The 25,375-nt window shown below is 36.0% G+C and overlaps 1 protein-coding gene across 1 annotated transcript in view; it reads right to left on the reverse strand.

The window, feature by feature from the left end:
- The window catches only part of Adgrg7 (adhesion G protein-coupled receptor G7), a 76,302-nt gene extending 56,243 nt beyond the window's left edge, over positions 1-20,059 (reverse strand). Inside the window, exons 1-4 of the mRNA XM_047564963.1 lie at positions 19,974-20,059; positions 15,106-15,445; positions 2,104-2,217; positions 991-1,095 (exon numbers count right to left, since the gene is read on the reverse strand). Of these exons, the coding sequence (XP_047420919.1) occupies positions 991-1,095; positions 2,104-2,217; positions 15,106-15,220 (334 nt within the window). The 5' untranslated portion in view covers positions 15,221-15,445; positions 19,974-20,059. The remainder of the gene's footprint in view (positions 1-990; positions 1,096-2,103; positions 2,218-15,105; positions 15,446-19,973) is intronic.
- Between the last annotated feature and the right edge of the window lie 5,316 nt (positions 20,060-25,375).

A 25,375-nucleotide genomic window follows, 5' to 3' on the forward strand; every position in this document is an offset into this window, starting at 1 on the left:
TGGATTCTGCAAATAAAATTCAGATTTGTACAATCACTTAGATTAAGTAAGGTAAAGAAGCAATAATAGGAAAGAACAATTCACATATTTTATTTAGTTTTTAGTTTTCCTTGATAGGCACAAATGTTTAAGTAAAATGTGAAATTCTCCTCAGGGTTGTTACTGACAGTGGTCCCATCAAAAATTTTTGTAAATGAGCTACAGTTGACTGTATTCTTGGGATATATGGTTCTGCTGGAAATGTGGGATTATCTGCAAGATTGATAAGATGAAACTCAATGCAAACGAGGGACAGGAAAACATGTAGGGAAAATTATATGATGAAGTAGGCACTAGCTATTGGGAAAGGGATCCATGGATTTCTAAAGGCTACTCTAAGAAGGTATTATCCCATGTGACATTGAAATAAAACAATCACCAACATCCAGGATGTTATAAGGGAACATATTGGAGAGGGAAAAATATTATTTGCTCCTTTACTCAGAATGCCACTATTAAAATAAATTTGTCATGTTCAAGAAAGGTATGACAAAGCTAGATCACATTCCAAGATGGATAACTGAAATGATTAAGGAGATGAAGGACTGCTGACTACAAACAGACTTTATTACCTCTCTACCTGGAAAGTTGCAGTCTGAAAGTGGATATAGTACAAGTCTATAATCTAGACCAATTCTTTTAAATGGATACAAACTAACTCAAAATGAAAATGTTCACCTGATCAAACTCTAAGAGACAGAGAGCTGGAAAATTCAATTCAGTAAGCATTAAGAGGAATTTTCAAGCAAATGATCCATATTAAGGTTTTTAGAACAATTACAATTATGTGAAGAACCACCACAAACTTTGAACATTGATATCATATAAGGGAACTAGCCCTTTCTTTGATACCTCTCCCGGGGTTTTAATACTAGTTGGAGGGATGATAGGTAAGACTCAGCTAGAGAATCTTATACCCAAAGAGAGGAAATTTTTGGAAAAAAAACATACCATTTAGAGTGTTCTTGTCACATGTTTGCAAAGAAGTTCCATACCTGCCCACTGGAATTCTGCCAAAAGTAAAACTCATATAGGTACTATTTTCACAGAAATTAGCTGTAATGGAAAGAAAAATATTTTTTTTCATTAGAAATTAAACTTTTCTTTTTCAAATTTGAACCTAGATAAAAGTCAAAGTTCAGAACCTATATAATGTAATTTGAAAAGTAATAGATGTTTTAGAGAATCCACTGGTCTGCCAGGAACTTCCACACTTTTCTATCTGATTAAGTGACTGCCATTAGAGTGACTAACCTGTTAGATAACAGGTTCCAGTGTACAAAATACATACCTAGGTAGAAGTAGAAGGTGAGCACTAATACACTGGCAAGGAAGATGTATATGAAATGAGTTAGAATCTTGAGAATTAAAAATATGCAGCTTACCGTGACAAAGGCCATCATGGGGATGTGGGTCAAAGCAAAAAGGTGTGTGAGATATACAGGTGGGTGGGAATATAAAAAATGATAGGAGGGGGCGGGTAGGGCTTTGGATCCCAAGCAGGCAGCATAAAGTGTGAAGAGTGTGACGTACACTTTAGATCAAGAAACAGCTGTGAACTTGAATTCTGAGACACTACTGATGGCAATCAAACCACTAAATTAATAACTCTTCAAGGAAAAGGAAGAAAAGACAAGAACTTCATCTAAGTATATAGGTAGTGGATAGGGAGGTGCATCTCAATTTCTGAAAAGTTAAATATGTTAAAAATGTGATATTTTAAATAGGGTAACATGGTATATCTGCAATTGAAAGGACCTGAGGGAAACATATGGCCTGTTGCCCTGGATTAGAAGGAAATACACCTGTAAGTTTATAGAGTAAATTGACAGTCAAGAAATGGATAAGGTGTATTGATAACATAGTTAAATAGCACTAGAGGGAAACTTGCCTTTGACTCTTGAGTTATTAAGCACATCTTAAAACCATCATCATTATACCTGTTAATTGACATTATGTCCATTGATTATAATTGCTAATTGAAGTTTCTAGAAGTTTTGCTGATGTTCTCATTAATACAAGGATCACCTAAACCTCACCCGAGTATTACCTCAAATAACTTACCAATTGTACATCTCAGTCCCTTCCACTCTTCTGTACAAATGCATCTGCCGTTTTCCCAGGTTCCACCATTCCTGCAGAACGCTATAGGGATGCTCGACTCAGGAGTAACTGTTGCTAAAGAAACAATAAATAACAGAATAATATGGGAACAGGAAGATTAGTTTCTCCTTTCAGGTCTGTGGATTTTTAACTCTGGATGTAAAACCATTACTTTGAGTATCATTACTGAGAAATATCCTTTGTAATATCATCATCAACAAACACACACACACACACACACACACACACACACACACACACTGAGAATCTACACAAGATGTAGAATTCTAACTAGGTGAAGAGTAGGCCATGATCTATTCAGTGTTACTCCGTGATGTATATAACAGTAGTATTCAGGCTGTGCCTGACTCTGAATTACTCCATTTTGTAAAGCTGCAGTTTGCTATCACCTACCCCATTTGAGTACAAGTGCCAATGAGGAATGACTCTACCCCTTGTTTGTAGAAGTAAACAACCACCATCTTCCCAGTACAACCATAAGGCACAAATTGATAAATAATTTATACATGCCATTTTATCAAATTAAATCAGGAGCACATGGATATGTGGGTGTCACAAATCACATCAGAAATGCCAGACACAGAAACTTATCACCCTCACCAGACGCAATCCCTTCACCCAAGACCCATAAAAGGAGGAGCCCATCAAGACTGGACATGGCAGCACCCTTACCCTGTCACCTGATCCCTCACCATGGGCCATGCCTGGGAAAATAACCATGAGGATAAATCTCCAGTTCTGCCCCTTCAGGCTTCAACATAGAGCAGTTTCTTCTGTTCATAACAATGACACACAGCCTAAATCCAAGGTGACACCTTGGGCTGACATTCTGAAACTGAAACTGCCATTCATCTGGGCCCTCTGTCTTGACAACTCTGCAGAACTGGTTCTTTAAAACCCTTAGCTGACCACCTGTGAGGACTCTTCAACTATTTGCATTGATGTTTCTTTTTGCTTATTATTCTTGGCACAGCATTCTAAAACCCTGCAACTGACTTAACGCCTCTTAAGTCTTTCTGTTTTGTGTGTGTGTGTGTGTGTGTGTTGGGATATTTATATATATATATATATATATATGTATATATATATATATATAATATCTAATAGTTTAGATAAAATAGCTAAAATTTTTGAAGTACGATGCATGACTTCTGTGTTATAGATATTAGAAATTAAGATTGGAATGGAATAAAAGAACTTGTGATTGCCTGGTTTATGACTTCCAGGTGACCCATGAGTATTTGAGGAATTGTCACTGCTGAAAGTGGTATAGCTTGTGACTTTATTGTTATTCAATAAATTTTGACATTGTAGAAAGACACAAGTGTCTATGTTAATGGCATAGCACATTAACAACACTATGGATACCACAAACGCTTTGTTTTTATAGCACTGGGAACTGAACTCAGGGCCTTTCACCTTCTAGGCAAGCACTGTACACTGAGCTATAATCCCAGCTCTTTTAATTTTTATTTTGAGAGAAGGTCTCACTAAGTTGCCCAAACTGGTCTCAAACTTCTGATCTTCCAGACTTGTTCTCCCAAGTTGCTGGAATTATGGATATGCACCATTATACCTGGCCCAAAAAGACATATTAGCAAGACACAGCACCTTGACCAAGGAGATTAGAATCCCCTAAGAAAGAGGAAATTATACGAATGGGAGATAGATAGACAGACAGACAGTCTGAACAAGTCAACATGAAGACTTACTACTACTGGAACAAAAAAGAAAGATATTGAGGACAAAGGTAACCTAAGCCAAGGAGGACTTTTTCCAGAAGAGGTGGTGTTTGAGTTGGATTTTAAGATTAAATCAAGAAAAGCCAGGTGACCCAAGTAGGCACAATACGAAGGGCAAAATCATAAAAACATGGAAAGTTCTGATGTGTCAAAGAAACAGCAAGGAGATTAGCATGTAGCATTAGTTCTAGGTGTGAACAATAGGAGGACACAGACCGAACTGTAAAGGGCCTTCAGACCAAGACAAGGAATTTCATCCTGGAGGAATAGAGAGAGGTCTTCACACAAGGGAGTGGCATAATGAGGAACGTTTTCTAGAGTGATTCTTCAATCAGTATGGGAAGTGACTGAAGCTAGAAGGCAAGAAACGAGCTAAACGAAGATCCAATTTAAAGCAGTGGTTCTGAGGAAGATTCGTGTAAGTTGATTCACATATGAAATACGATTATTAGGATCTAATGATTGGTTATTTTGAGTTGAGGAAACTAGGTCTCTAATTGGGTAATTTTTTCACAGTGAATGGTGAACACATTAAGTTTAATAATACAGGAGGTGGAGTTCTAGTTCCAATAACCATGGAGTAGATGGTACCATACTGACATACCCACAGATAACAACTTTAAACTCTTGACCAGAGTTAAAAACAAAAGAACAAAACCTGCTTGAAAGTTCTGAACAGTAATGAGAAAGAAACAGAAATGGAAGAATATCCCTAGTTTATAACAGTATTTTCACTAAGGGCATTACCAGTCTACATGGCAGAAGTGGCTGAAAGTGCAGAAAATCACAGTCTTAAAATATTAAGGTGTGAGAGGAAACTGGTAGCAGAGCAAATGGAAATTGAAAAGATATTTATCGAAGTGATCAGAGACAAAGAAAGGAGGGTCAAAGTTCTGTGTATAAATTACCCTCACAGACAGAGAAAAAAAAGATTAAAAAAATTAAAGAGACAGTCATGGTGGCCCATGCCCATAATCCCAGCAGTTGGAGACTGAGGCAGGAGGATTGGAAGTGCAAAGTCAGCCTCAATAACTTAGTGAGACTCTGTCTAAAAATTAAAACAAATAAATAAATAGAAAGGACTAGGAATGTGGCTAAGTGGTTAAGAGCCTCTTAGGTTCAATCCCTAATATAAATAAATAAATAAATAAATAAATAAATAAATAAATAAATAAATAAATAAAACATTAAAGAGAACATAGGGTTTATGGGAAATGTTAAGCAGTTTAACATATATGTCATTGGAGTCCCAGAAAACAGGAAGAGAAAGAAGAGGGAAGATAAAATATTTGAAGAAGTGGTGGCCAAAATTCATCAAATTTGGTTAAAACTTCAGCTTATAGATCCAAGAAGCTCAACAAATCACAAGTAAATACACGGAAATAAATTCAAGGAAAAACCACACTTAAAAACATTGCATTCGAACTACTAAAACCCAAAGATATGGAGAAAATTCTGATAGCAACCAACTACTTGTTCAGATAGTTTTAGCAGTGAATTAGGAAAGAAATAATTCCATCTTAAGTTCTTTTTAGAATGGGCGAAACTTTCCAAATTATTTCATAATGCCAGTAAAATGTGATATCAAAATCTGACAAAGACATTATGAGAAAACAAAATTTTAGGTCAATAAACCTAACTTACACAGATACAAAAAATCTTTTTAAAATAGCAACAAATCAAATCCAGTAATGTATAAAACTGATGATACATCAAGACCAAGTATAATTTATCTCAGGAATGCAAGGTTGATTTAACAATAGAAAATCTATTAATTTAATTCACCATATGACAGGATAAAGGAGGGAAAACCATCTTATCATCTGGGTAAGTGTAGGGGGCAAAAAGATGGGGCATTTTTTAAAAAGTCTCTCAGAAAACAAAGAATAAATGGTAATTTCCTCCAATGGATAGAAATAACCTATGAAGAACCTACCACTAACGTCCTATTTATTAGTTTAATATTAAAGGTTTTCCTTCTAAATTTGACAGAAAAAGAGTTCAATATCATTTTGCTAATCACTTTTATTCAATATTGTACTGAAAATGATAGCCAGTTCAATAAGCGAGAGAAAGAAAGAAAGGCATAAAGTTCAGAAAGGAAGAAATCAAGCATCTTTTGTTACAGATCATTAGATACATTGAATATTCTAAGTTATCTCAAAAGAAGTTACTAGAATTAATAAGTTGAGTAGGAATGCATGACACAAAATTATATTTCTACATGTTAGCAACAAAAAATTTGAAAATAAAATTATTAGATATTTGTCATTTAAATTAGCATAAAAATCACAAAATTATTAACAAAACATGAACAAGATCATATTATTGACAGAAACTTTTAAATGTCTAAATAAATGAAGGTATATGACATGTATGGATGAAAGATTTAGTTCTTTTGATATCTATTATCCTCAAATTGATAAAACTGAAGTACAAAAACAAGTTTTTTTCTGTAGAAATTAACAAGATGATTTAAAAAATTTTAAAAATATTTTTATTGGTTGTTGATGGACCTTTATTTTATTTAGTTATTAATATGTGGTGCTGAGAATCAAACTGAGTGCCCACACATGCTAGTCAAGCACTCTACCACTGAGCCACAACCCAAGCCCCGATTTTAAAATTTTCTAGAAATGTAAAAGACTTAGAAAAATCAAAACAACTTTTAAAAGAACAAGTTGAATGACTCACATTACTAAATTTTATGATTTGCTAAAAGTCGTAACAATCAAGACAGAATGGAATACCTATAAAGATAAATGCATCCATGAAATACAGTGTTTAAAAGCAGACAAAACAGATATGCTCAGTTTATTTCTAAAACTCTGAGATGGATTGTTGACCTAAAAACATAAGATAAAATAATATTTTCTACCCCCACACCCCCTCCCCTCCTTTCACTCCCCTCTATCTAAAGTAACTCTGTTCTTCCCTAGCACCCCCCATTGTGAATTAGCATCCACATATGAGAAAAAACATTCATAAAGTCTGTTTTCTGGTATTAATATTGCTAACTCAATTTTCTTTTGTTTTGGTTAGTATTTGCCTGCAAATTGTCTTTACCATAATTTTCTTTTCACACAACAATGTCATTAAATGTTCAATGCTCCTTGTTAAACTGTATTAACTACATTTTATTTTTGCTTCAATGATATCCAATATGACAATATGTCTTTAAGCAAATGGGTTTAAACTTCTTAAGAGTGTTATTTCTACTGTTATTTTGTATTCATCCTTACTTTACTTTTTTCAATGGTATTATTCGCATTTTTTTTTTTTTTTTTTTTTTTGCCGTTCTGGGGATTGAACCCAGGGCCTTGTGCTTACAAGGCAAGCACTCTACCAACTGAGCTATCTCCCCAGTCCCGCAATCTTTATTTTGCTGTTTTAATTTCTATTAGTATTACTTTATTTTTAAATCTTCTGCAATATTAGCCTTTTGAAACAGAAAACAATCTATGACTATATTTGCCAAAAAGTCTGTCAGTTTCATCTTGCCCTCATACCTTGAATTGCACTCCTTCCCTGGATTCAACTTCTTTCTTTCTGAAATACACGATTTCAATAATTTTTTCAGCTGGGGTCCCCCCAAGTTGGAAGGTGCCTCCTGTCCCTGTGAATGCACTGAAGTCATGACCTCTAGGGCTTATGCCAGGGCCTGCCCACCACTGCGATATCAGCTTTTTTCTGTTTCTGCCACCTGGCATTGACATTCAAGAAAGAAAGACTGCTTATATATTTGAATTATTATATATTTGTTCATAACCTGTAAATATCTGTAAGCAAGAAGAAGACCTATCCACAGCTATTCGTTGTGCTTTTTGCTCTAAAAAGTCATTCCTTCAGGAGTATTTTGAAAACTATTAGAAGGAGGGTCATGGCTTGTATCTCCAGATCCTGCCACAATGCAGTTGAATAGAAAGCACCTAACAAATGTTGGCTGACTGACTTCTTTTCCATTTGCATTCTGGTTGAAAATATCTAGTTCAAGCTGGATTATCTACTCCTCTGTCAGTTTTGCATGTTTAACACCTTGCATACACACTTTGAGACTCTGACCTCTAAAATTCCTAAATCACTCTTGAAATATAGCAAAAGTAGTACTGGCATCACTAAGATTCTATCTTACATAAAGAAATCAGACTCAGAATGATGAAGTGGATGCTTCATACCTCATAACTACTTTTAGAATTGTGGACTCAAGAAAGTGATGTTAGTTATTTGTTAGCCCAATCCCTCCTCATTCTACATGAAAGCTCACTGATTTGTGTCAAAGCGGCAATTAGTTGGTAGTCAAGCAGGGCTGGACACTGATCTCCTTGCTACTGACCAAATTGTTCCTGCTTCCTCTTGCCTCTACTACACACCAAGTGAGCAGCAGCTTCATTTTACTTGATAATTCATACACTAGAACACATTTAGTAGCTTATATTTTTTCTTTTGTAACACCAGTAAGATAATAATGATATTTACCCCTAACTTTGTTTTAAATTGTAATATTTCCAGCAATGCTAACACTACATTCAATACCTTCATTACACATTTTGAAAGATTAAATGCAGAACATATATGGGACATATACACTTATTGTGGCTTGAGAAACTAGAATAAAATAATATTAAAGATTCAAAAGGGAAAATATGAATTTCTTCTCCTAAACTAGACAAAATTAGATTCTGTTTTTGAGAAATAATAGTTTGAATAGTAGGAAAATAAAAACATTTTTTCCTTAGTCAAAGAGATTCCCACCAGAGACCATTTCCAGGGTCTGTATCAATCTTTTGGAGTATAAAGTCCAGGTATCCATCCATCATTTGTCCCAGACCAGGAACTTAAAATAGGTAGGTGGAAGATAAAATTAACCCTTAAATGAGAGGACAACAATTAGGAAAATTCAGTTATTTTTTAAGGAATAAACCATGAAAGATATATACAAATGAAATATGTATACTGTTTATTTAAGATGAAAGTTGTTCAATGTTAACTCTCTGATTAAATATTTCAATAAACTGGTTAAATATTTTAACAAGTTTTCCCTGCTGGTATAGTGTGGCATGTAGAATATAGCAGTGTAGAATATGGTCAAATAAGGTCTAAAAGCACTGCCAATGTGTTTCAAGGTAAGACATTTTCTACTAAGGTTAAGAGAACACCCCCTGCCATTATGATTGTGAACATTTGTCTATGTTTACATTAGGCCTACTTCGAATAGGAAAATGTCATATTGAAAAGCAAATACAGGAAGCTAAGGCCATTCTTACAACTCTTTCTGTTTCTGTTTTGAGTTAGTCAATTGAACTTAATGATTAAACCTACTATGTACTTTTGGTTTGATAATTTAAGTCTCAATCCAAAGGTCTGATTTAAGTCAATGGTGTTTATTCAAGGGATAATCAGAAGTGGAAAAACTATGCTCTGTATTGAATGATATAAAAATTCAAAAATTATAGAATTGTAGCTAACACTTATTGAGTGCTTACACTATACTAGGCATCCTATTAAACATTCAAATGCATCAGGCCATTTACTCCTTATAGCAGCCCTATGCAGCAGGATTTAACTATTAACCCCATAAGAGGTCAGAAAACTGAGGCACAAAAATGTTGAGTAAGTTGCTCAAAGTCACTCAGTTGGTAAGTGGCAGTATTGAGATTTACACTGAGGCAGTCTGGATTCAAATCTTCCCCCCACTCTCAAGTACACAGTCTTAACCAGTATTTTCTATAAAGATCTTTAACAACAGGCATCAGAGACCATCATGGATAGTGACCATATCCAGAATTTCAAGTGAAAATATCTAAAACCTGGAAATCCAGGAAGAAATCACTAAGCCAAAAATCTAGTTTTTTAGTTTAAGACAGTGAATTTTAAAATGGGATCAGCACTAGACATCACTGTTCTGATATTAAAGTAACCCATGCCCCTTGGTCAATTACATAACAAGATTTATCCTTCAGACAAGAATCCCTTTCCTTTCATAGAAACCACTGTGTTTCTTATTTAGAGGGTGAATATGTGAGGAAGCAAGAAAAGTGAATGGCAAAGGAGCAGAAGTGAGATTTATGAGAGCAGAATTAAGACTGAGAAACACCACAGTGACCTAAAACTCAAATTCCTCCTTCCAAAAAATACACTTCTCTAAATGTGTGTTTTTTAAACCCCAAATGCAACTGTCCTCCAGGAGTTAGATTTATTACTGAGTTTAGCAAGGCAGGAAGCACTGAAATCTAGTGAAATGAAAGCCAAGTCCACAGACAGATTATTCTCTAAGAAACAATAAAACCTCCTTGACCTTTTCTGATAACCCACATTTTCCACTGTGTAAGAAATATTAGTGCTATAAATTCTGGCCTTGCAGTTTGGGGATATTTCAACTTACTGAAATCTCTTGTTAGGCTGAGGAACAGGTACGTTCTGTGGCAAGGAATAAAGCTTAGACTATCTGGAGAGAGGTGGGGAAATGAGACACCAGTGAACAGGAAGTTCTTGGGCCAGGAGCAGTGTAGAATATGGTCAAATAAGGTCTAAAAGCACTGCCAGTGTGTTTCAAGGTAAGACATTTTCTACTAATAGAGGTTAAGAAAACACCCCCTGCCATTATGATTGTGAACATTTGTCTATGTTTACATTAGGCCTACTTCGAATAGGAAAATGTCAAAGGAAAGAAATAGAATAAAGCCTAATTATATTTTCATTTTACTTTCATCATCAAGTGTAATGAGACCCAAAACCCATGCTGCTTTTTGTGTTATGAGTCTCTTGTTATTAGAAGCACAAAGCCAACAGAGACAGATCACTTAGGCTTGTCCATTCTGAAAATACATCTGACAAGGTGGATATTTTTCTGTGGAGCATGCTCACTCAATTTGAAAATTCCAGAGGTCTGGCAAAACTTAAATTTGCTCCAATATGAAAGCATCCTACAAGATTGATGCTCATATGGTTAAACAAAAGAGGCCACACACAAGTGGAGAGATCTTAATGAACCAAGAGACCTAGAAATGGTGATGTGACACATGGCTTGGAGTAGAGGAAGAAAACTAAACTGAAACCTTTCTTAAAAAGTCCAGAATTTAAATTTCTTTTAATACTTTAAATTATAAGGAATGAGTAGTAATGTTATTTCATTTCTCAATTTAACTAGTTGACAACTCTTATTTCATGCTATGGACTGAATATTTTTGTTCCTCAAAATTCATCTGAAAAAACTTTTCGTATGAAGGTATTAGAAATTGAAACTTTGAAAGATGGTTATTCATGAGGGTAGAACTTGCCTGGATGTAATTAATGCAATCAAGGTGCTGAACAGACCAGAATTCTCCTTTGATACCACATAAAGATATAGCAAAAAGCCACTTTCTCTGAATGAGGAAACAGGCTCTATCATACACCAAATCGCCCAATAACTTGATCTCACGACTTCTTAGCCTCTAGAACTGTGAGAAATAAATTTCTCTAGTTTATAATGCGCCAAGAAATAAGTTTCTATTGTTACAGTAGCCCAAATGGACTAAGCCCAGTTTCTGGGTATCGCATGAGTCGTTCATTCACTCACTGATCATGTTTGGGCAGCTATCATCCAAGTCCTACTCTAGCTGTAGGGAAAGTAGGTTAGTAAGTAGGCCCTCCTTCTCATGGAGTGCTCATTCTAGAAATGGGGAGTCAATCAACCAGTAAACAAGTAAGTAAGAAGTTATCCAGGATAAAATCCATGACAAAAATGTATGTAAAACAGAGCAAAAGGGTGATAACATGGTAGGAAAGGTCTCTTTAAGGAGGTAACACTCAACCTGAGACCAAAATCATGGAAGAAGGAGCCATTCATGTGAAACTCTTGGTGAGGAGTGTTCTGGGTAAATGGACATCACTGGAGAAGAACTTCAGGTCTAGAGCTCCTTGGATGAAATTGCAAACATTATCAATAGTTGTGAAAAACAATTTTTTTCCAAGCGAAATTGCAAATGGATAGGTAGTCTTGTACTTGGGAGCATAGATGGAGAAAGTATTACACTTGGCAATGTATCTCATCATGTTACTTTGGTGGAAACATTTTTTAAATGTTTCCATCAGTGGCCTGTAGAAATGATGGACTACTCCAATAATCCTGAAAGAAGTTTAACCTATTCCCATGAAATGCTGTCTACTTTATCAACCTCAGAGCCTTAAACTGTGCACTTTTAACAAGAGATCCAATGAGGAAATAGGAATAGAATTTTAAAATACTTTTGTATTATTCTCATATTCCTAGAGACTATGTCTTGAAGTGTTTGATATTTAAAGCAATGATTCATTTTAAGAAATAAAAAGGAAAATTAACACCCAGAATGATTAGAGTTGAGCTCCTTCCTGTTTTGTTTGATGGCAAATAGATGTTTGGGTCTATGCGAATGTGAGAAATCTTTCCATTAAAAGCGGAATGAATACTGCTAGGAATGTGGTCTCTTTTGCTGCTCTTGGTTAGAAGATCAATGCAGACAGCTATAACTTTGCAAAGTTCAAGGAAGCACTTTGCACATCCCAGTACATGGTGGTAAATCCATGCTGTTACTCAGCAGCCAAAAATCTATGGACACCACTGAAGACTCGGCAAACCTTAAAACTGAAGCGTGACTACAAACTATACTCTATACACTGCATTAATAATATAGATCTCCTTGACTTGAAGATAATCTGATGTCCCAAAGATCCTGACTTTGCCTAGCAAAACAACAGACAGCTTTGATTCTGCTGCTTACTGCATGCTATTGTGAATTGGGATTTTCAGCCATTGTTGTCTCAAGAAGAAAAAATGAACTAATTGTCTTCTCTGTAGGGAATTTAAGACCACAGATACTAAAGTTAAAATGATCTAGGTTCAAATCCAGACCTAGTATTTTCCAGCTATATAAGCATGAAAATATTCTGAGCCTGAATTTCCTCACTTTTAACATAGAACATAATATCAATTTCAAAGGTGGTTGTGAGATTAAATGAGATAAAGTATGTGAAATTTTTAGCACAGTGCCTAGAATATAGAAACAAATTTTGAGATTATAGGTCTTTCAATGATTAAAGGCATAAATGGCATACATATCATCATATTGGCATTCACTTATGGCCACTTAAGAGTTAGTTCTCATTGAAATTTACCTAGTGCAGAAAGGACTTAAAAATATATATATTTTTTTGCAAAGACGCCATCACTTTTTAATGAAAAATAAAAATGAGACATAATTTATACATTCAGTTTATGTTAACAAAATGAATTTTGACTGCAATAAAATTACTTTATTCAAAATTTTACATGCACACTTGTGTGCATTTTTTCTGAATAAGACAATCATAGTTTTCATGAATTTCTCAGAGATATGTATGAACTTTCTCCCCCTAAAAAATCAAAAGACAATATATTTCTATACCCAGGTAAAGGAACCAAAAGAATATCCAATAATTATATGAGATGAGATGGTAGGATGGTGTGGATGGGATGGATAGGATGGAATGGGATGGGATGGATAGAATGGGATGAATGGGATGGGATGGGATGGAAAGAAGAGGAGTAGACTGGAGGAAGTGAGTGGGAAAAAATGAAGTGGAATGGAACAAAACACACAATGAATAAAATGAACTAAATAAACAGCAACAGCAGATTTATCAATCTTTCGATCTTTTTCTAACAACAGTGACAACCCTCCCATTTTCCACTGGGTTTAATCAAAAGTTGAGGTATGTCCTCATATAGAGATTTGATTGGAAAATGAAAGGCAATGGAAAATTTAGTCTTTTATGAGGAGCTGGTGTATGCTTCCACTCTGAGAGTAGAACATTATTCTCTTCTTCCTCTGGGGTCTTAGTGCTCAGGAAGCTCAGAGATATATTTTGTGTTTATTTTAAGCAGCTTCCCCTGAGTCTTGGCTTTCATATATTTTCTATCCCCCTCACTGCACTCTTCTTTACATTGTTTTTGCACTTTGGTCTTTGCCTTAATAGCTCTATTCTAACAGTGTCCTTTTTAAATCACCAAGATTTTCCCTTGTAAAGTAGATGTCAAAATTAAAGGAAAAGAAGTCTTCTTAAATATTTACTTTTCAAATGATGTCTTAACAATTTAGCAAGCTTACCAGAGAGAAACATGTCTAGTTCACATTTTTTTTAAGACTGAAATAAACTATTTTACAAACCTTAAGCAAACAAGAATACTTTTTCCCCAAGTTTAAATCTTACCATTTTTTTCACTGATAAATTCTTATTCTAGTTCTTTAAATGTTATTAATGCAGTTTTCTCTAATATTATTCCTTGGGGCCAGAGGACTGCAGCACATGTGTTTGACCCCTTTTGTCCTCATTGGGGACCTTTGCAGTCATGCACTGTGCTCCTACAGGAGTCACCTGCTCAGAGGGCAGGTGGCCTCTCTTCCTACCTCTCCCGACTGGCATTATTTGCCCCTAATTTCTCAGTTTCATTAGAAATGTTCTGTTTTTTTTTTTTTTTTTTGCAAAAAAATTTTTTTTAAAAAGCAGTGTTCCATATATCTGACTTTGAGTCCCTCTTTGGAGAACCTCTGCCACCCAAGGGAACCTGCATTTGGACTGTGAGCTCTGAGAGCTCTCCTTAACATCATTGCCTCGCACACTGCTGCCCCTCCCGAGCCTCTTTCACACATTAGCTCTGTACACACCAGAAGACTAAGAACTATAGGTTGAATAGCCAGTAAAATCATTTTTAATATCTTAATTTTTAGTTGCTTTCTAACAATAGAAAGAAGAAAGAGGAAAGCCTGCGTGCAAACTATGAGATCATTTTACTGACAACTCTTGTTTATTTCCAAACGTCCTTGTTGAAATGAAATTCTATTCTGCCTATGTTTGATTAGGAGTGTGTGCTCATAACTCTTTACCTTTCCTGTATTTAGTTAACTAAACCCAAACGTATTATTAATGACTTAATTATTACTCCATCAATTCAGCTGGGAATTAAAAGAGCATAAAAACGAACTCAACCATGTTACCCTTCACCCTGCTTATTCACATACAGCGTGTATTTGTACGTATCCACCTGCCTGCTAGCCATCACTGACTCTCGACTTATATTTCATGATGTCAGTGTAGTGGGCAGTCTTAACCTGGACAAGTTACTTTGTAGCACTGTTATGTCAGGTGGCAGGGAGAGACTCATGCCTCCTCTCTATTCAAGTTAAATGAAACAGGGTGACATTACCTCTCTGGATCTTTATCACTGTCCTCCAGATGCCCAGTCCCAAAATGATGGCCGTCAGCAGCCCACATGCAATGACTACCAGCATTCTGAGGTCACAGGTACGGCAGGAAGCCATGGTAAAGGCACAGATCTACTCCTTGCTGAAGAGCAGCTGCCTTTTCTTCTCCTTGAGCCAAGAACGTTCATGAGAAATTGTTCTAAAATATTAAAACGATTCGTCCTTTCAGTGATGGATCAGGAAGATGTCTTCCAATTTTAGGAATTTTGAGGTCAAGCCAGCAGAATGCAGTTCAAATCACCTGATAAAAGGTGCACTTTTTCCACTTGCAATGTCCTCAACCTTTACCGAAGGAGAACATGAAAAAAGTGATTGTAGTTACGGGTAAAGGAAGATAATGCAGGGCAATAAAGAAGGGGAGGGATTAGCTAAGAGGGTCAAAGGATAGATATTCAGACAAGGAAGAGATTGAAGGAAGAGAACAAAAAAGAAGAGGAAATCAGGAAGGCAGTGGAGCCTGGTAATCAGCTACAGCTCAGCTTCCTGTGCTTTCATTTTAGGAGAATTCAGCCCAGATGGAGGAGCAGGGGCTTCAAGTCATGTTATGTCCCTGGGAACATATGTTGGGGAAATGAAGTATGTTGTCAAGGAAAGGACAGACAGCAACAGCCACATGTGATTCTAGTGCTTGCAGGTTTTCAAGCACATTGACAGCTACGGTTGGTGAGAAGACATACTGGCTCAGGGGTAAGTTTTGCAAAGCACTAAAGCCCAGAATTACAACCCATCTATCTTGGACTTAATTGTGCCCCCCTAGCCCATCCTCCAGTTCATATTCCATCTGAGTTTCCATAAACTGATTTCTTTCTGTAGTGGCAGCTCTGACTCTGCTGCCCAGGATCCCAAGTTCTTCTTACTCCTTACCTGTCCTGGAATGAATGAATGAATGAATTAGCACTCACCTCTTAAGAGTTCTGTTTATGGTGGATGAAACAGACGCTCTGGATGCTCCCTCCACTAATCAAAACCACATTTATTAAATGCCTTCAATATATCAGGATCATTACAAGACAAGGACAATTCCTCAAAGAACTCATATTCTCTTAGGGATGAGATACCAAGATATGACACCTGAAAAGTAGTAACTATTAAGGTGAAAGATAGTAAAATATAGTTACTGTAAAATAATAGACCATTAATTCCTTCAGGAAGTATTTAGCAAGGTTTCACAAAACATGTTTTACATTTAATATGATTTTTTTGTTGACTCCCAAACAACTACATATTTTTCCAATTCTCTTTAACACTCACTTTACAGCCTTAGGAGACGTGAGTGTAAGGCTCTAATGTTATCCAACTCCAGAATCAAAGAAAAACACACTAATGTAGCACAAAATGAAAGGACTTAGAAGTACTGATAAAGTACAAAAAAAAAAAAATGAATGTAAGTCCATTATCTGAGTTTTTCTTATATGTCTGCATGTTATGCACACAAAATGTCTGGAAGGGTATGTAAAAAATTCTTCATGGAAATCTGAAATGTGAGAAACTTTAAAAAATGTTATATCCTTTCTAAAACTTAAAGTTTTCCCTTGTACATATTTTTAAACTATAATAATAAAATATGATTACCTGTTCAATAATAAATATTACAATTTTCAATAAATAATAAATCTTAGGGAATAAGCACCTAGTGGACACCTAACATATACCAAGTATGTATTACATAGATTTAGGTATGTTTAGATATGAGGCGTCCCCCAAAAGCTCATTTGTAAGACAATGCAAGAAGGTTTAAAGGTGAAATGATTGGGTTATGAAAGTCTTTGCTTAATAAATGCATTAACCCCTGATATGGATTAATTGGATGGTGACTGCAGGCAGGTAGGGTATAACTGGAGGAGGTGGGTCATTGGGGGTGTGCCTTGGGGTTTACATTTTGTACCTGGAGAATTGAGTGGCCTCTCTCTCTCTCTCTCTCTCTCTCTCTCTCTCTCCTTCTTGGTGCCATGTTTCCAGGTGCTTTCCTCTGCCACACACATCTGCCATGATTTCTGCTTCACCTCAGGCCCCAAGGAATGGGGTTGACTGTATATAGACTGAGACCTCTGAAACTGTGAGCCTCCAAAATAAAATTTTCCTCTGCTAATTGCTCTGGCAGGCCTTTTGGTCACAGCAGTGAAAAAGTCAAATAAAACAATATATTTTTTTGCCTCATTTATTCCATACGGTAGCCACATACAACATTTAATCTTTTTGTCCATTGCATAAATAAGTAAATGAGTCTGAGGTAGGTATAACTCTAAACAGGAGCTCTGTGGTTAAGGAAATTTGGACAGCACTAGGTTACACAAAATTTCTTCACTCCAGAACAGTGTCCTTAGTCTTCAGGACACTCATATGCATTATGAATTGCAAAGCTTCTAATGCTATTTGACTGCTGAGTCTTCTCAATCAGAATCTCTCAGAGATGTCATTCTTCAGATTATGCTTTGGAAACACTGACCCACATGATTATCTGAACAATGTTCTTCACTGAACACAGTGACTAAAAGAACTATTTGAGGGACTCATGTTTGATTATGATATGATATTTTTCTCTTGTAGGATTCCAAATGTTTTGGAGGGAAATCAGCAGTGGTGGTTCCAAGACATTCAGTGGAAATGCTGGATTCCTGGGATGCCACAGTGGCTTCCATGTCCTCAGCCACATGAATAGATTTTTTTAAAAACTGCTGCCCGTCTGACTAAGACAACTAGAAATTCATGGAATGGAAAAAATTCTTAAGCTCAGAAACTTAGATATTGACATTGATAAAAGAGTATGAATTACTATTGGTTATAAACAAATGTGTAAATGGTCACAAACTTTTATACACACACAAAGATGACATAGAAAAAAAATGAAAAAACTAAACAGGAAATAATTTATCTACTTGTTCATCCTACTCAACTCAAACATTTTGATAGGCATGGGGATAAAATAGTGAGCCAGAGAGACAAGGTCCCTGTCCTCACACAGCTGCCTGTGCCTATGCTGTCATTAATTTGCTCTGTAACTTTAGACAAACCACCTAAGAATCTAGGTATCAGTTGATCCATTACTTCATATTTTAAACAACCTAGCTGAGATCTTCCCTTCCTGAGTATTTTAGTCATGAAGTCATTAGTTAAGGAAGAGCAAGGCAGGTGTCTATTGTGGGAGCCCATAGTGGGTGTCAGAGACCAGGTAGGACAAGGAAGACATCTACAAAGGGAAGAGCAATATGAAATGTCAGACCCCAATTAGAACGAAGATGGCATCTCTGTGATGGGGAGGGGAAGCTGGCATGCAGTATCATAGCCCAAGGAGGGCAGGAGATCATCTAGGTGGGAAACAATCATACATCAGAGCCAGAGCAAGGAGAGGAAGGAATTCTTCAGAGACAAAGAGTAGATGCACAGGAGAACTGCTCAGCATGGAAAGTCAGAGCTAGGGTTTAGTGACAAGGGTGTCCAACAGAATGGCAGCATTGAATAGGGGATCAGAGCCCAAGCAGGAGATCAGGGGGTCCACACACAGGTAGAGGTGGAGGTGGGGGTGGGAGTGAAAAGCAGAGATGGGTTCCAATACAGGACATACATCAAACAGGTAAGCATGTAACAATAATGGAAGACAAGTTTCTCACTCTAAAAAGGAGTTACAAATATAGTCAGGGAAAAAACTTGAATTCCGTGAGAATTTCAATACGGGACAAGAAAAACTTGGAGAAAGAAAAGCTATATGCTGTTCTGAATGAAGCAATATCCTCCAGGCCAAAAGAAAGTCAGATAAATACATGCATGAATTCGAGAACTTATCCAAAAGAGGAATAGTTATGACTTCTATAGCAAAGTAAAATATTTTAAAGAAAGGAGTGTTGTATTACTCTTTATTTCAAATGCTGGAACTAAATAATTTCCATTGTGTATTTTTTAAGAAAGCTTATGGTATTGGATTGGAATTAGATGTATCACATGAACTCCAGATCATGGATATTATATATTTATATGTAACATTTTCATTTATAATACATGTATTTCCATATAATAAATATATATTTATATAAATTATATAAATAGAAATATATTCAAAGATGCATTTTACACATTTAAATGTATATTTGTGCAGGTTTGTAATATATACCACACATTTGCATACATGTATTCTCTAGCTCTGGCTATTCATAGGGCTGGCAAGCAGTGACACCTGATGAAAAACGAGCACTTCTAGAGTCCAGGGCTTGATTTATACAAACAATCTTACTAAAAGGACCATGGATCCTTGGGAAAACGACTAATTCCAGGACTGTGCCAGAGCAAGTACAAGGCAAGCCAGGAATATCTTATGCAGAAAGTAAGATATGATGGAAACATAACACATGGACACAGAATCTAGCTCAAAGTGATTCTTCATGACAAAATGAAGGATAATTTGAGTATAAAATAATAACATTTTTAAAACATAACATTTTAAAGCAATAAATTAATTTATTGCATAATAAATAAGTGTAAAAAATAATACTCATAACAGGAGATGAGTATTCAAGAATCAAGATGGCAGATTAGAGAAAGGCTGCATTTCCTGTTGCTCTGTAGCTTGAATTCAACAGAGGAAGTTCTGCCTCTTGGCCAGGTAGGTAAAAGGGGGAATTCACTGACATTCAATTTCAGAAGGTCAGAGTCTCTTAGATACTCAGAAATTCAGGTGTATTGAACAAAGAACAAGAAAGAACACAATGGAGCCACACTGGTTGCAGCAGCACTGGTTTACAGAGGGGAGGGAGAGCACAGAGAAAAAACCACAACGGACACATTTGGCACAGAAAAACTGCTATAACAGAAAAGTAACCTGAACTTAGCTGATCCAGAGGCTGCACAAAGAACTGGTGTTTGAAAAGTGCTCTGCGTTTCTCAACTGGAAAGCAGAGAGTTGAGGTTGGAGCCATTCTGAGGAGCCCAGGAGATTGTAGCAAACATTGCCACACCGTCCTGGCAAGTGCCTGCCTAAGGCCTAGGGTACACCTAGTAGAATGAAACTGAAACTGAGAAGATTTTACCCAAAGGGATCCAAGTCCGAGATGTGGAGGGGAGAACAGCTCACTTTCCGTTTGACTCTGATGGCTCATGTGACCACCTGAAGAGGGTCGGGAAACTGAACAGACAGAAATGAATACACTCGGGACTAAGCCTGGTAACACCACATTCCTGGGCAGTGGAATGTGCAAGTAGAATTCTTGGGAAATTCCTAAGATCCAGACACCCAGCAGAGACTGGCATCTGCCAGGCCCTGAGGGTGTGTTGATCTAATCTCTCGGGAGCAGACACCACCCAACAAAGCCCCTAAGGTCTGATTAGAGCCAAGTCCCAGTCATTGAAACTCCTCACTAGAAGTGCAGCAGCCCCACCCTGGGAACTATCCATCTGGTATGACCAGATGACATTCCAATTGGCAGTACTGCGGACTTCCCATTCTGTCCTACCTTGCACTGGTGAGAAGGGAAGGTGAGAGCTATTCAATCAGCTTCAGTTTTAGGCCACTCCAGCTGGCAGCTCAGTAAGCACCACAAAAAGGAAGGGATGGCAAGAAGTAAAGGCAAGAATCAATAACTGGGATGGATTCAAACTAAAAAGTCTTTTCTCAGCACAGGAAATAATCAATAATGTGAAAAGAGAGCCTATGGAGTGGGAGAAAATCTTTTCCACACACACTTCAGACAGAGCACTCATCTCCAAAGTTTATAAAGAACTTAAAAAACTTTATACCCAAAATACAAAGAACCCAATCAATAAATGGGCTAAGGAAATGGGCAGACACTTCACAGAAGATATACAGGTGCTCGTCTTCCCTAGTAATTAGAGAAATGCAAATTAAAACCACCCTAAGATTTCATCTAACCCCAATTAGAATGGCTGTTATCAAGAACACAAGCAATAATAAGTGGTGTGGATGTGGGGAAAAAGGCACACTCATACATTGCTGGTGGAGTTGCAAATTGGAACAGTCACTCTGGAAAGCAGTATAGAGATTCCTTAGAAAGTTTGGAATGAACCCACCATTTGACCCAGCTATCCCACCCCTAGGTTTATACCTAAAGGACTTAAAATCAGCATACTACAATGATGCAGCCACATCAATGTTCATAGCAGCTCAATTCACATTAGGTAGGTTGTGGAACCAACCTAGATGCCCTTCAACTGATGAATGGATAAAGAAACGTGGTGTATATATACACAATGGACTATTACTCAGCCATAAAGAATACTAAAATTATGGCATTTGCTGGTAAATGCATGAAGCTGGAAAATATCATGCTAAGTGAAATAGGCCAAGCCCAAAAAACCAAAGGCCGAATGTTTTCTCTGATAAGTGCATGACAATATATAACGATGGGGGGTAGTGGGGGGAAGAGAAGAATGAAGGAACTTTGGATGGTGTAGAGGAAAAAGGGGTGGGAGGGGGTGGGAATGGAAAAATAGTAGAATGAAACAGACAGTATTACCCTATATATATGTATGATTACATGAATGGTGTGAATATACATTGTGTATAACCATAGAAATGAAAAGTTGTACCCCATTTGTGTAAAATGAATCAAAATGTGTCTGTAAAAATAAAAAAAATATTTTAATAAAAAAACCCAGTTGTTAATCTCTCTCTCTCTCTCTCTCGCTCTCTCTCTCTTTCTCAGTACACAGCCCAAGAAGAAATGAAAAGAAATACAGTGGGGCATTAAGTTTTTCCCTCTTTTTTTATATATAAAAATTATATGTACATGATTTTGTATATAAATTACATATAATATATAAATATTTGTTTATTTTGAGTTTTTTGTTTCCCTTGTTTCTCTTTCTCTTCTTTCTTCTCCCTATTAGAGTCAAATTCTCTTGTTCTCTCTCTATTTACTTTGTTTTCTAGTTTTATTTTTTCTCCCTCTTTACAGCATCCACTGCTACATGTCTTCTGCTTCCTCTCTTTTCACACTTTGGACATTCTAAACATTTTTTGACCTTGCTATCCCATTTTATTTTCTCTTAATGAACTGTATGTTTACTATCTTTTAGAAGTATTTGGTTTATGTAACTCCTGTCCCCATTATTCATGTTCTTGTAGTTATTAGTATGATGGATAGCATAGTTGACAATTGCTATTTAATGCTTGATGTAGTTTATGGCTAAAGACTCTTCTTGCTTTTGACAATTGCTTACCCCACCATTTCTGTTTTTGTGGTAATTACTTTTGTAATGTCATAGCAGACACTTGGCATTTGTTTTGGTGCTATATGTTGTTTGAAACTGTTGTTGCTATTGCTCATTTCCCCCTTTTCTATGAGGTATTGGGAATCTACTGGGATACTACAAATTCGTGAGTTAGCTGAATTCAGGCAAGAGGCAGAGCACTTTGCTATACACATAAATCAACTACACTCAAACTTCAACAATATTTTAATACAAAGAATAGAAGAGTCAAAACCCAAAAACTAATAACCAAGATCCAAATAAGAACAGCTAGGAGGATCCTCAGGTCCCACTCATGGAAATCCACTCCTCCAGAGAAGTGTCACAAGACTGTGGACACCACAGCTATGAGGGAGTCACAATCTAGATCACACCCATACTCCTTTAGAATATACAGAGTTGTTAAGTACAGAAGAGCAATTATAGAGGGTACAGAGTGTGCATCCCATGAATCCTGCTGTATACAATACAATTGCCAGATCTATGAAGAGGACCTTACTCTTTTGAGACCCACAGGAAAAGTGGAATTCTCAACTCTGACACAATGTACACTATATCAAAATACACTAATCATTACCAAAGAACCAGCAGGGAAACTGTGCTACAAAACCCATTTGGAAATATTTTGAAAATTTATAACCTGATAGCTCAGAACACTTTGGCAAGAGAAGATTGTGCCCTAAAAAGGCTCATGTGTAAGAGTGGAAAAAAATACATCCAGAAAATTTTTAAAAACCAATGCAGGGATATAAGAAATACAAAAGTCTAAGTAACCTGACACCTGTTAATAAACCAATCCCAAAAAACCAAAGGCCGAATGTTTTCCCTGATAAGTGGATGATGATATATAATGTGGAAGGGGAGTGGGGGCTGAAAGAAGAATGGAGGAACTTTAGATTATGTAGAGGGAAATGAGAGGGAGGAGGGGTATAAAAAATGGTGAAATGAGACAGACATCTTTACCCTACGTACAAGTATGATTACACGAATGATATGAATCTACATTGTGCACAACCATAGAAATGAAAAAATGTACCCCATTTGTATACAATGAATCAAAATGCAGTCTGTAAAAAATAAAAAAATAAAAAAGATGCAAACAAAATAAAAAATAAAAAGATATCTTCCTTAATATTTTACCATTATTTTAAAAAGTAATTTTTTCAAAAGCAAAAAAAAGTTCATGATTCACCAGCAACTGATCCCAAAGATATTGAAGTGAATGAAATGTCAAACAATTCAAAAGATTGATTATAAAAATTATCAATGAATTCCAAAAGAACACAGAAAAACAACTGAGTGAATTAAATCAGTGCAGGATACAAATGAGAAAATAATTAGGGGAAAGAGATATTGAAAAAGAACCAAATGGAAATCTTGGAAATAAAAGACAAAATAAATTAAATTAAATTTTCAGTTGAAAGTCTTAAGTAGACCACACTGAAGACAATCTCAGAGCTCAAATACAGGGTGGCCAGCTTTGGACATTTAAATAGTATTAAAACAAAGAAAATAAGTAACCATGACCAGAATGTACAAGAACTCTGGGACAACATTCATAGAACAAATTTAAGAAACACTGAAATTGAAGAAGGTTGTGAAATGTAGGGTAATGACATGGATAATCTTTTCAGGGAAATAACAAAAAACTTCTAAATTATGAATGAGATGGCATCTAGATTCAGGAGGCATTCAAAACTCCAGATAGATAAGATTAAAAAAAATAAGAACCTATCTGTGACATATTGTAATTACAATGCTCAATATACAGAACAAGAATAGAATTTTTTAAACCTCAAGAAAAAAATGTCAGGTCACATCTAGAGGCAAGCCAATCTGAATTACTTCTGATTTCTCAGCACTTTAAAAGCCAGGAGAGCTTGGAATGGTGTGTCCCAAGCCCTAAAGGAAAAAATTGTCAACCAAGATTGCTATATTCAGAAAAGTTATCCTTCAGAATGAAAGAGAACATAAAATCTTCCAAAATAAACAGAAATTAAAAGAATTTATGACTACTAAACTGGCACTTAAAGAAATACTCCACAGAGAAGATATCGAAAACAAACCCAAGAATTCACAAATGGACAAATTTCATTTGAAAAGTAGCTAAGATAATGAGAAACAGGACCAAATTAAGACTTAGAAATAAATCAAAATGACAGTGATTAATAAACATCTCTCTATTAAATGTAAATGGTCTCAACTCTCCAAATAAAAGACATAGGCTTGAATGATGGATTAAAACACAAGATCCAACTAATGTTGTTTGCAAGATACTCACTTTGCTGATTCATAGAGCTATCGTGGAAAAAAGTCACTTCACACTGGTAAGGGGAACAATTCAACAAGAAGATACAATGATAGTAAGTATTTGTACCCCAACTGTTGATGCACCTGCTTATGTAGACAGACACTACTAGTATTAAAGACTCAAATAGATCCAAGTACAAGAATACTGGGTGATTTTGGCACATCTCTCTCACCAATAGATAGGTCATTTAGACATAAACTCAGTAAAGATTCTTCAAACCTAAAAATTATTATAAATCAAATGGACTTAACAGGCATAGGATATTTTATTTAACAACAGCCAAATTCACTCTTCTTAGTTGCTCATGGAACCTCCAAAATAGACCACATTTTAGGTTACAAAACAACTCTTAGCAAACACAAAAGGATCAATGTATAATTCTCTTCATCTTATCTGATCATAATGGAATGAAATTAGAAATAAACACCAAAAAACCATACAGAAACTATATAAACACATGGAAATGGGGAAAAAATGACATTCTTCACACAACTAAAAAACAAAACAAAACAAAAAAAAAAAACAGTTCTAACATTCACTTGGAAGAATAAAAGACAAAATAGCCAAATAAATTCTCAGCCAAAAAAGCAATGCTGGAGGCACCACAACACCTGACTTCAAATTATACTACAGAGATAGAGTAACAAAAACTGAATGGTATGCATAAAAATAGACCCAAAGACCAATAATTCAGAATAGAAGAC

The sequence above is a fragment of the Sciurus carolinensis genome, chromosome 9, assembly GCF_902686445.1.
Source record: "Sciurus carolinensis chromosome 9, mSciCar1.2, whole genome shotgun sequence".
NCBI lineage: Eukaryota > Metazoa > Chordata > Mammalia > Rodentia > Sciuridae > Sciurus > Sciurus carolinensis.